The sequence below is a fragment of the Rhagoletis zephyria genome, unplaced genomic scaffold, assembly GCF_001687245.7.
Source record: "Rhagoletis zephyria isolate East Lansing unplaced genomic scaffold, Rhagoletis_zephyria_1.1 Rzeph_scaffold_01198, whole genome shotgun sequence".
NCBI lineage: Eukaryota > Metazoa > Arthropoda > Insecta > Diptera > Tephritidae > Rhagoletis > Rhagoletis zephyria.
In genome coordinates this window covers 109,897-121,967 of record NW_016158282.1, presented here as the reverse complement: position 1 = coordinate 121,967, position 12,071 = coordinate 109,897, and the positions used below count along the sequence as shown (strand labels likewise).

General features: G+C 35.9%; 1 protein-coding gene across 2 annotated transcripts in view; it reads left to right on the top strand.

Moving 5' to 3' along the window:
- The window catches only part of sxc (O-linked N-acetylglucosamine (GlcNAc) transferase sxc), a 132,216-nt gene that overhangs the window by 19,969 nt on the left and 100,176 nt on the right, over positions 1 to 12,071 (top strand). For both annotated transcript variants that reach the window (XM_017616407.1, XM_017616406.1), the window contains exons 4-5: positions 1,587 to 1,770; positions 1,838 to 1,906. In XM_017616407.1, coding sequence (XP_017471896.1) covers positions 1,587 to 1,770; positions 1,838 to 1,906 — 253 coding nt within the window. The remainder of the gene's footprint in view (positions 1 to 1,586; positions 1,771 to 1,837; positions 1,907 to 12,071) is intronic.

The following is a 12,071-nucleotide window of genomic DNA, read 5'->3' as shown; positions in this document are numbered from 1 at the left end:
AGCTTTATTTTATAGTTTTTCTTAGACAATGATAAATGATGTACACAAATTTCAGTATGGAAAAAAAGTGCAAGACCTTCAACGAAAAAAGTTCTCAAAAATCTACGCGCATTGAGTGTACTATCTCGATCATTTAAACATCTCGGACTCGCCCACCACTAAAAATGATTATTTAAATCTAAATTATATATTAAATGATATTTAATATTTGCTTTAGAGATGAAATTTCGACAAATTTATTTAAGAAAAAATGTTAAGCGCATATGCAGAATGTGGAAGCGGGACTCTTCTGCTTGCGTTTCTATGTTTATATCATTTAACAGTTTAAGCACATACGATTAAATGTAAAAAAAAAATATTTTTAATTGCGGAAAGAAATATTTATTAGTTACATTGAGTTACGCAAATCAATCGATTGTGCTGAAGGTGCCGGCTGCTTCCGAAAGGGCCAAAAATGGCACAATGCACACTCATTTTCCATCACTGTCACACATACAATCTCACTATTCTGTTGACTTCGTTTTCCCCTTCCGATAACTTTTTGCTTCTGCGCTTGCCCAGCACCGCTGTGCAAAGCTTTGCACGCGCAGTCGCCCGCGACACATATGTGCTGATTTGGGCATCCCGAAATAATGCGTTCGCCGAATATGTCCCTTAACAAAGCCATGGAGGCACGTGCAGTATGTGCTGAAACCACAAGTTTGGATGGTTTTCCACAGCTGGCCTAATAAAATTTTCCAACATCGTCCGATATGCAGCACCGTTGACAGATATTGAGACACCACTTTCATTTTCAAAAAAATATGGGCCAATTATCCTTTCGGAGGATACACCGCACCAAACAGTACACTTAAGTGGGTGTAATTCTCGCTGATGCACTGCTCTTGGATTTTCCGTAGCCCAAATCCTGCAGTTTTGCTTGTTGATATACCCATTTAATAGGAAATGGGCTTCATCGCTCATTACCAAATTGTGAATAAAGTCTGGATTTTCAATTATTCAATTATTTGTGCACGTTGTTCGATCGTGTAATGATTCATAAGTAATTCCCCAAGTCTTCTTCACAAATTTCTGAAAAAAAATTATAAAATAATAATTAAAAAAGTTATAAAGAATACAAACCATATAGCTCATTCGGCGCCACCCTGTATAACTAAAAACCCCGTAAATTCAAGAAATCTTGTTTTAGTGATGAACAAATTTTTTATAGTTTGAAAACTAATTTGGTAGGCGTTTGGTCCTAAAAATATGCTGAAGTGGCAACACTGGCTGCAAGAATAGCTGCATTACCTCAGACCAGGGAAAGACTGAGTGATGATACTTATAGTAGAATTTTACGACAAATATTTGTGTGGTACATTTTAATCCACTATATTCCCGTTTTATAAGCCCAATACAAGGTCCATGTGTTGCGGAATTAGAGGGTTAAAATATTGGAAAAAAATTCTCTCGCCGTATTTTACATATAGCTGCTGAACACATCTCATGTCTAAAATATTAAATATAAACTTTAATATAAAAAAATACCAATTTTGTCGTACAGTGATATGTATTAGAATTATGAAAAATTCTTATTTTTATTCCAGCAATTTAGGAAATGTTTATAAAGAACGTGGTCAGCTTCCAGAAGCATTAGAAAACTATAGACGAGCAGTTAGGCTAAAGCCTGACTTTATTGATGGATATATAAACTTAGCGGCTGCTTTGGTGGCGGCTCGTGACATGGAGTCTGCAGTTCAGGCGTATATTACTGCGTTGCAATATAATCCGGTAACTTATACAATGGTTTAAAAGTGAGTGATTACAAATTTTTTTTATAATTGTTTATTTTTTATAGGACCTTTATTGTGTACGTAGCGATCTAGGAAATTTGCTGAAAGCTCTAGGTAGACTGGAAGAGGCTAAGGTGAGTAAAAATGTGCATATACGCATTTCTTTGAACTGTTAAGCTACAATAAAAATTTCAGATTCGAGATAAAGCTTTTTATGTTTATACTAGAAATTTCTCGCTAATTCGCTTGTCTAACCCAAATAAGTACTTTTCCACTAAGATATTAAACGCATGCTTTTATTGTATGCATTTTTGCTTACTACACCTTTAGGAGATTTTATCTACGATTTTACTTTTTGAAGTGGATTTGAAAAAACTTATATTCATAACAAAGTAAATATTTCTAGCAGGGGTTTATAAGTGGCTTCAATTAATTCAAAATCTTTCCGACAATTGGTATAACAAACCACGAAAACTTCTTATACATAGATCTTTCAATAAAGGCAAAAGTTGAATATTTTGCAATATACCGAGCCATTATTACATTATACATTTGCAAATAATTAGAAACCAGCGCTATCTACCGGATAAATGTTTCCAAATAATGTGTTTAAATGTGTATATTCTGAATATCAACACAATATAACCATAAATAAGAGCTTCGCAAATAAATCGATACCCGTAACACCTGTGGGATCATTTTAAATATCTCGTTTATATCAACTCAACAAAGGTTGCATTTTTAAGCGCATGAGGAACTACAGACCTTACGTTTCGTTCAGAATAGCAATGCAATATTTTTGGGTTTGTTCCAGGTCTCATCGAGTATTATAAGAGATATGGACGATTGCAGTTTCATACTTACATACCTATTCTGCGTTGGTAACAAAAATTTTATTACCGGTAAATAAAGTTCCCTTTGGCAATCTGCCCACTGGTAAATTTTGTTACCATCTCATAAGCAGTTAACAAAGTATTGCCCCGTGAAGTATGCAACACCAGAATTTATACAAAACTTCATAGCTGAATTGCTGAATAGATTAAATTGTTATCAAGCTACTTAGAATTGTGGTTTCAAGAAGTGGTATTATTTTTTGGTAACAAAATTTCCCGGTGTCAAAATGTTTGGTAACAAGTAGATAGGCCTGTTAGAGCATCTACAAGCCGCTGGATGCCGCTGTGTGCAATATCCGCATCACTATTACTGCGCCAAAAAATGATGCCAACTGTAAATGTTTATATTCTGCATTTCTCTAAATGAAAATATGTGCTGCTGATATTTTTGGTAAATGGGTGAGCAAATATGCAAATAAAAAAATAATTTTCTTGTAAAAGATAACGTTTTTACAGGCCGTTGGTAAATGCGGAGAAAAGACTTCAGTTTACGCTCTTAAGAAATGTTCAACAAATTTAGCAATGTTATAAAGACAACAGAAATGGAGACTTAAAACTATTCGATTAATGATTCTTCTTTGGAATTAAAAAAAAAAGTAAAAAAAATGTGTAATTTGCGTACGGTTGCCAGACGTACTGATTTGGGAAGGACGGTACTGAATTTTCACTCGCCGTACTGAAAATTTTCAATACTGAAAATAACAACATACAGGGTGTCCCAGAAGTAACCTGCCAAACTTTAGGGGATGGTAGGTGGGGGGTGAGCTCTCTGATAAAATAAAATTTCAGGTAAAAGTGTTACCGTTTTTGAAATATTTACATTTCTTTTAATTAAAAAAAAATTGTGCCTTTTCATGTATTTTCTTGAACTGCATCTACAAACCAGGCTATACTTAGTAAATTTTTTATGTAAAATACTTCCAGATAGTTGCTTCTCCATACTCAAATGCAATGTAGTTAAAATATATTAAGGAACCATCATAAAATTAGGACTATTTTGGGATTTTTAACTTTTTGATATTTTCTTCCCCAACTTTGACTATCTCTACTGAAAAAATGTACTGAGCTATAAGTTTACATTACATAAAAAAATTGTTCATTTAATAAAGATTTCAGAAAGGTGCCACTCTTACTGTTTCGAATAGAAAAAAAAGTTATAGCCGCTTTTGTGGGCAAAGGACTGAGACAAGCTAGAATGTATTTAATGGATTTAAATTTAAGTTACTCTTGTTACCGACCAATGACATGCTAAATAGTACAAAGGTACATTATTACCTGCTCCTGACATTATTTTATGTTACTTACCGGAATTCGTACTAGAGTCTATAACAAGGGCTATATCTATCAATATTTTTTGTGAAGGATGGGTTCACGTGAAATAAAATATACATGAGTTGTTTGAAGAAAAATTTATTCATTTATTGATAAAATATGCTCAAATTGGCGACCTTCTACTCTAATACAAGCTCGGCACCTTTTAAGAAAATACACTTAGAGAGATCTTAAACTCAATTGGGCTATCTGAGCAGCAGGTCAATTTATTTGTTACCACAAATGCTCTTCGTTTTGAATTGTTTTTGAATAAATTTTGTCCTTAAGACAGCCCCAGTAGAAAAAATCTAATGGATTCAGGTCTGGCGATCGAGCGGGCCACGTGATTGGCCCGTATCGTCCAATCCATCGGCGAGGATAAGTTTCGTCTAAATGAGCTCTTACTTCACGCCCGTAGTGAGCAGGGCACCCGTCATTTTGCAGCCATAGTCTTCGCCGCAGGTTTAAGGGTACATCTTCTAAAAGAGTTGGAAGCCGTTCCTGAAGGAACTCTAAATAACTGTGAGAGTTGAGCGTTGGCGGCAGTTCCACAGGTCCCAATATCTGACAATTAAAAATACCGCACCATAAATTTATTTTGTACCGGTACTGCGAACGATCTTCTCTCATTTCGTGAGGATTGTCTATCTGCCAACTGTGAAGGTTATGTAAATTAAAATAACCATCACGTTTGCATGATGATTCATCGCTCCAAATTATTTTATTAAAAAAGTTGGGGTCTGATTCATGCATTCGCAACATTTCACGGCAAAATCTAACCCTCGACAGGTAATCTCTTTCCTGTAGAGCCTGAACACGTTGAATGTGGTAGGGATGAAATCGATGGTCTTTTAAAGCTTTGTGAACTGTAGTTTTTGGTATTCCCGTCTCTTTCCATCATTCTAACTGAAGTCGATGAACCTAGTTCCACTCCCTCTAACACAACTTCTACATCTACCGTTGCAGGACGTCCTGTTACGCCGCCACGCCTTCCAGGTATGCGACCTTAAAAAAGTGAAAAATGATAGTTAACAAGCAAGCAAACAAGAAAAGTGTAAAAATCACTTACCTTCATATATTTCTCTATGGGTCCGGGCGGATACTTCACGACCCGGATGCCGACGATTGGGGTATCGCTCTGCATAGAGTATTTGAGCAGCTCTGGCATTACAGCAAGCTTCACCGTAATTTAGGTGAATATCCGCATATTCATACTGTGTGTTCTCTGTTATAGTATAAATAACACAATGTTCGAAGGGTCCAATTTCACAAAATCCACTTTCACTAATTCCGGTAAGTAACATAAAATAATGTCAGGAGCAGGTAATAATGTACGTTTGTATTATTTAGCATGTCATTGGTCGGTAACAAGAGCAACTTAAATTTAAATCTATTAAATACATTCTAGCGTGTCTGAGTCCTTTGCCCACAAAAGCGGCTATAACTTTTTTTTCTATTCGAAACAGTAAGAGTGGCACCTTTCTGAAATCTTTATTAAATGAACGATTTTTTATGCAATGTAAAGTATAGCTCAGTACATTTTTTTTTCAGCAGAGATAGTCAAAGTTGGGGAAGAAAATATCAAAAAGTTAAAAATCCCAAAATAGTCATAATTTTATGATGGTTCCTTAATATATTTTAACTACATTGCATTTGAGTATGGAAAAGCAACTATATGGAAGTAATTTACATAAAAAATTTGCTAAGTATAGCCTGGTTTGTAGATGTAGTTAAAGAAAATACATTAAAAGGCACGATTTTTTTTTTAATTCAAAAGAATTTAAATATTTCAAAAACGGTAACACTTTTACCTGAAAATTTTTTGTTTATCAGAGAGCTCACACCCCCACCGCCCTTCCCCTAAAGTTTGGCAGGTTACTTCTGGGACACCGTGTATATGTACATGCAAACAAACGAGCTAGGCATGGGCATCTCCACATCGGCGATTCTTATGTAGGTATTCAGTCAGAATTTGGAAGAAAGATACATGGAGTATCTTAAGTTACAACTAGGAGCGACGTTCTACGCCAGATATGTTGATGACATCGTCTGTCTTATAACAAAGAAAAATGAAGAACAGATATTGGCATACTTCAACAAACAGCACAGCAACATAAAATTCATAATGGAACAGGAATTGGAAGGAAGCTTAAAATAAATAAAGACACCGATAGTCTGCAATATGAAATTTTTAAGACACAGTAACATATACAACAATACATAATACTTCGAGCCATCTTTTTAAGACACAGCAACATATACAACAATACATAATACTTCGAGCCATCCTCATCAGCATAAAAAAGCCACCTTTAGACAGATGATCAATAGAATTGAGCGAATACCATTAACAAAAGAAGGATACAAGAGCGAACTGAACGCAATATATGCCATAGCGGCTAATAACGGATACAAGAGAAATCTGGTAGAGAAAATCCGAAGGGAGCACAAAAACAAAAAGCCAAACAAAGAAGAAAACAATTGCAAAAATTGGGCGGTATTAACCTATACTGGAAAGTCAACGTACAAACCAAAGCGGCTCCAGAAACACTACCTTCGCCCATCATTCATTCATTGGATGAACAAGGAGTATACAAACTAACTTGCAAATGCCAGCAGAATTATATAGGTCAAACAGAACGTAAAATAAAAACAAGATTCCGCGAATATATAACAGATAAAAATACACAGAAATCGAGATATGGGCCTTCGAAGTTCGAAATTGGACCTTTGGTAAAAAATTATTTTTAATTATTGTATGTAAAAAACCAAATAAGTAAGAATACAGACGTGGTCCGCCCTTTCCTCTTATTTAAATGGTATATAACTATTTTTGTACAAACTTATATTACGGGTGCTATTTGGGGTCAATAGTAAGGTTCAAAATTTTCTGAAATGCAAAGTTTTTATTTTTTCGAAGACCTGACCTTTGATCCCTTAACAAAACAAACAACAAAAAGTTATATACCATTTAAATAAGAGCAAAAGGCGGTCCACGCCTGTATTTTATTTTTTTTTAATTTTTTACATATAACACAGTGCGACAAAAACAAACAATTTTTAAAACACGAAAAAATCAATATATTACAAAACTAGGAGCCAAATATAGTATAACTGGGNAAAAAGTTATATACCATTTAAATAAGAGCAAAAGGCGGTCCACGCCTGTACAAACAATTTTTAAAACACACGAAAAAATCAATATATTACAAAACTAGGAGCCAAATATAGTATAACTGGGTTTTTAATTTTTCTCTCTGATGTCCGGATTTTTTTAAAGTACTTTGAAATTCCCAGGATATGATTGAATAAAAAAATTATTTCAAAGATTTGTGGTTGGGTAGAAATCTATATAAAGTAATCCAGAACAGAGGATTTGACGTCTTGTCTCCTGGTCATCCAACGTATTGTCCATCTGACCCCCAAAAAATAGCCGATCTTATTGACTTTGGTTTAACAAAACGTATTGCACGACACCGAGTTAATACTGAAGCCTTATTTGATCTNTTTTTTTAAAGTACTTTGAAATTCCCAGGATATGATTGAATAAAAAAATTATTTCAAAGATTTGTGGTTGGGTAGAAATCTATATAAAGTAATCCAGAACAGAAGATTTGACGTCTTGTCTCCTGGTCATCCAACGTATTGTCCATCTGACCCCCAAAAAATACCCGATCTTATTGACTTTGGTTTAACAAAAGGTATTGCACGACACCGAGTTAATACTGAAGCCTTATTTGATCTCTCTTCAGATCAGTCCTGCCTCATAACATTATCAATTGTTATTAATTATGAAGAAAAGCAAAAAAATCTTACAAATAAGCACACAAAATGGTTAAAATACAAAAAGTATGTCAGTTCGCACATTGACCCGCAAATTCCTATTCGGGCCGAGAATGATATCGACAGCGCAGCTGAACATCTCACTGATATAATCGTTAAGGCCGCAACTGCAACACCAAATCCTTCTATTAAACAAACATTCTTAACTTAATAAGTAAAAAGCGCAAATTAAGAAGGGAATGACAAAGAATTCGCTCTCCGAAGCTTAAACAGGAGCTGAATGCGTATACAAAGGAATTACGTATATTGTTGCAGGCGTAAAAAGAAAGAAGTACGCAGTCGATCCTTCAGGTCTTGTCTGCTTCGAACCAGACTGACTACTCCCTTTGGCGAACACTGACACCATTACGTACTCAGAACGGAAGCTGGGCGAGGAGTGATGAGGATAAAGCAAACGCTTTCACAAGTCTTTAGACCAAATGAAGGCTCTCATCCTTCCAATATCTCAATACCACAAATCCGCTTCGGCTTAAAAAGAAAGATTTAATTAACACCATTGTTCATGATATTCAGAAGAATAAAGCTCCTGGTTACGATAGGATCACAGGTGAAATGATAAAGGAGCTTCCACAAACTGAAGTACATTTTTTTACATATTTTTAATAACATGCTTAAGTTGGAGCACTTCCCCGACTTATGGAAACTTCCAGAAATAATTACGGGGCCAAAGCCAGGCAAAGATCCGACGGTAGTATGTTCATATCGGCCGATTACCTTGATTTCTGTATTTTCCAAAATATTTGAAAAATTCTATTGAAGAAAATACCACCTTCATTAACAAGTAATCAAATAATAATACAAGTTCATAGAATTGTTTCTTGTATTATAAAAGCCTTCGAAGGGAAGCAATACTGCACCGGTGTATTTCTGGACATCTCTCAAACTTTTGACAAAGTCTTGCATGATGGCCTTGTATACAAACTAAAGGTTTCACTCCTGCAAATACGAATGCAATTCTGGAAAGCTTTCTGCTGGAGAGAAACTTCAGTCAGGCAGAATTCCTTTAGAACGGAAAGTCACCCAATATATGCAGGTGTCCCTCAAGGCAGTGTTCTAGGACCCATATTGTACGTAATATACACTCGTGATTTGCCAACTGATGATAGTCTAACCATTTCAACATTTGCTGATGACACGGCTATCCTAAGCAATAGTTCAGACCCTAAAGAGGCTTCTTACAAGCTGCAAGAATATTTGAAAAAGTTTGAGCTATGGGTAGGTTCTGGGAGGATAAAGGTTAACGAAAGCAAGTGTGTTCAGACTTATGTATGTACATAGGTGGCAACCCCGTGTGTATATGCTTACGAGAACATAAACTGAAATACAATAAAACAGTCGTATGCTAGCTAAGTAAGCTATAACACATGGCGCAGTCGAAATAGGAATCAATGGTTAAAACGATAAGCCAATTGGAATTTAATGAAGAAGACGATTCCTTGGAAACTGAAGGTGAAACATTTGAAATGGCGACCAGTGGCGGTCACAATAGCAGTATTGACTTGCGTATGCCGGATCCTATAAAATTTGAAAGAAATGTTGCGGAAAACTGGCTTGTCTTCAAGCAAAAGTTTGTCGTTTACGCGATCGCAGTTGAACTAGAAGAAAGGAGAGATCCTCAAAAAGTTGGAATCTTTTTAAATGCATGTGGCGCTGAAATTATCGAAATTTTCAATTCTCTCGGTCTGTCATCAGAGCAGAAAAAAAGCTACAGTGATGTTGTGCGGGCTGTCGAAACTTATTGCACACCCAAAAAGCGAGGTTTACGAAGCGTTTAGATTTAATTCACGTAACCAGGAGGAAAAAGAATCATTTGACACATATTTGCTGGATTTACGCAAATTGGTATTGAACTGCGGCTATTTATTATTATTATTTTTTACCAGCATACCCCTTTTGGAGAAATTGCAATATATTCGATTCAAGGCGGCAGACACCATAATGGGTAATCGCTGAGAAAAAATAATTAATTTTCCAGCAGACAACGCTATGGCGCGTGGCGATATGCACCAATTTGTTAAAGATGACAATGTGGCTGTTGTGAAATGGTGTGATACAAAATGTGTTACAATTGCCTCAACAGCGTGTGGAAAAGACCCGATCGGCGAAGTAAATCGTTGGGTGCGAAATCTAAAACGACGGTGGCCAGTCCCTATTCCCGCTGCTGTCCAATTTTATAATTCTAAGATGGGTGGAGTCGATAGAGCTGACCAAATGATGGCATACTATNTGATACAAAATGTGTTACAATTGCCTCAACAGCGTGTGGAAAAGACCCGATCGGCGAAGTAAATCGTTGGGTGCGAAATCTAAAACGACGGTTGCCAGTCCCTATTCCCGCTGCTGTCCAATTTTATAATTCTAAGATGGGTGGAGTCGATAGAGCTGACCAAATGATGGCATACTAACTCATTAAAACGAAAACTAGAAAATGGCCAGTCAAAGTTTTCTTTCATGTTCTTGATTTCGCTATATACAATAGCTGGATGCAATATAGAAAAGATGCAAAAACTCTCGGTGTTTCGGGAAATAAGATGAAAAAGTGTCTTGATTTTTAAATGGAGATCGGCGAAGTCGTGGCAAAGTACAAAGGTTCTCCATTGGGAGTATCACCATTCGACTTGCCCGAGGACTATCATGGAAGTAAATATCGCGCACATAACGCTCCGGATGATATAAGGTTTGATAGGTACGACAATTGGCCCGAATTTGTAGATGGAACAGCAAAGAGGAGTCGGAATCCACGATGCGAAAGTCGATCCAGAGCTCGGTTCCAAAAATGTAAAATACACTTGTGCCTAGATAAGCAATGTTTTAAAGAATATCACACAAAGTAATATTACAAAAAAAAAATGGATTTCAATTTCTATGGACTGAATTTATTATCTTTGGTTTAGTTTTTTGTTGTTTTGTTAAAGACACTGTCATTTCTCAATAAATATGAAGTATTCAAAAATGTTGTATTTATTGTATAGTAGGGACTAGGGATGTTGCGAATGTGGAATTTCAGATATCCGCGGATGCGGATGCGGATGTTTATGTTTAAAAGCTAACCTCCGCGGATGCGAATGCGAATGCGGATGTCGAATATTTTTAAGAAATGATTTTGGTGAGTACATTAGGGCATTTAGGTAAATAAGAAATGGAAAAGTTATTAATTTTTAATAATGTTTTTTTTGTTTAGTAGAAATAGTAATTTTGCTGCCCTTTCCGGTTACAGCCTGTTTCCTAACGGGTCGTAAAACAAACCTGCGCCACTACATAACTGAGGCGACAAACTTGAAAAACTTCAAACTTGACAAAATTGTAAATTCTTTTCGATTGACGCTGCACCAGTTGAGAGGACTTTTGTTATATTTCTTTTTTGTTGCGGTGCAACAATTCCTTTTTGGGGGCTGCAAATGTCGGATGTATCCTCCCGACTTTCATCTTCACAATCTAGCATCACCTAGCAAGATCGCTGTTTAAACACCGTTATGTTCCAATTTGGAGCACCAATTCTTTTGGTTGTTTCAGAATTTGGAGAACGTTTTTCGATTTTAGTTTTTGTAATTCATTTTTATCCTATCTTCTGTGACCTGTTCTGCGAGGTTGTGAATATGTGAATATGGCAAATACATTATTTTCTAGGAATGAAAGTTTCGAAAAAAATTCTGTTTTGAAAGTCGTGGCTGCCAGCAGAATTAGTTTAAAATCTTGTTATTTTGTTAAAAAGGTACCCCATTTCTTATAATAATTTGAATTATGGAATCACGGACGATAAGGGTCTCAGATTTGCTTAGTTCCCGGGTGCCTTCTTGGAAAGGTTCGCCTGTAATGAATACCTTGTAATTGGTTTATTTTATTAGTTAGATGAGCTCGGCTTTTCCTTGTTGCAGGCAGTCACAATTAATTACTAACCGCTGTCGGTACCATAAGCCATCAAATCCGTTTTGTTGTTCCATTCCATGCGCTCAATGTGTTTTGATATATTTTTTGAGGCGAATGAACGCAAATTTTCAACATACATATGTATCAGGGACCGTAAATAACAGATCAGTCCCTGGTCCACTTCTCGGAAAAAATGGACCATATATCCTAATATATGCTAAAAACTACTTACGTACCGAATTTTAAGCAAATCGGACCATAAATGCGATTTTTTGGAACAGATCGGTCCCTGGTCCACTTATCGGAAAAAATTGATCACATATGCTAATACATGCTAAAAAACTACTTACGTACTAAAGTTTAAGCAAATCGGACTATAATAAGA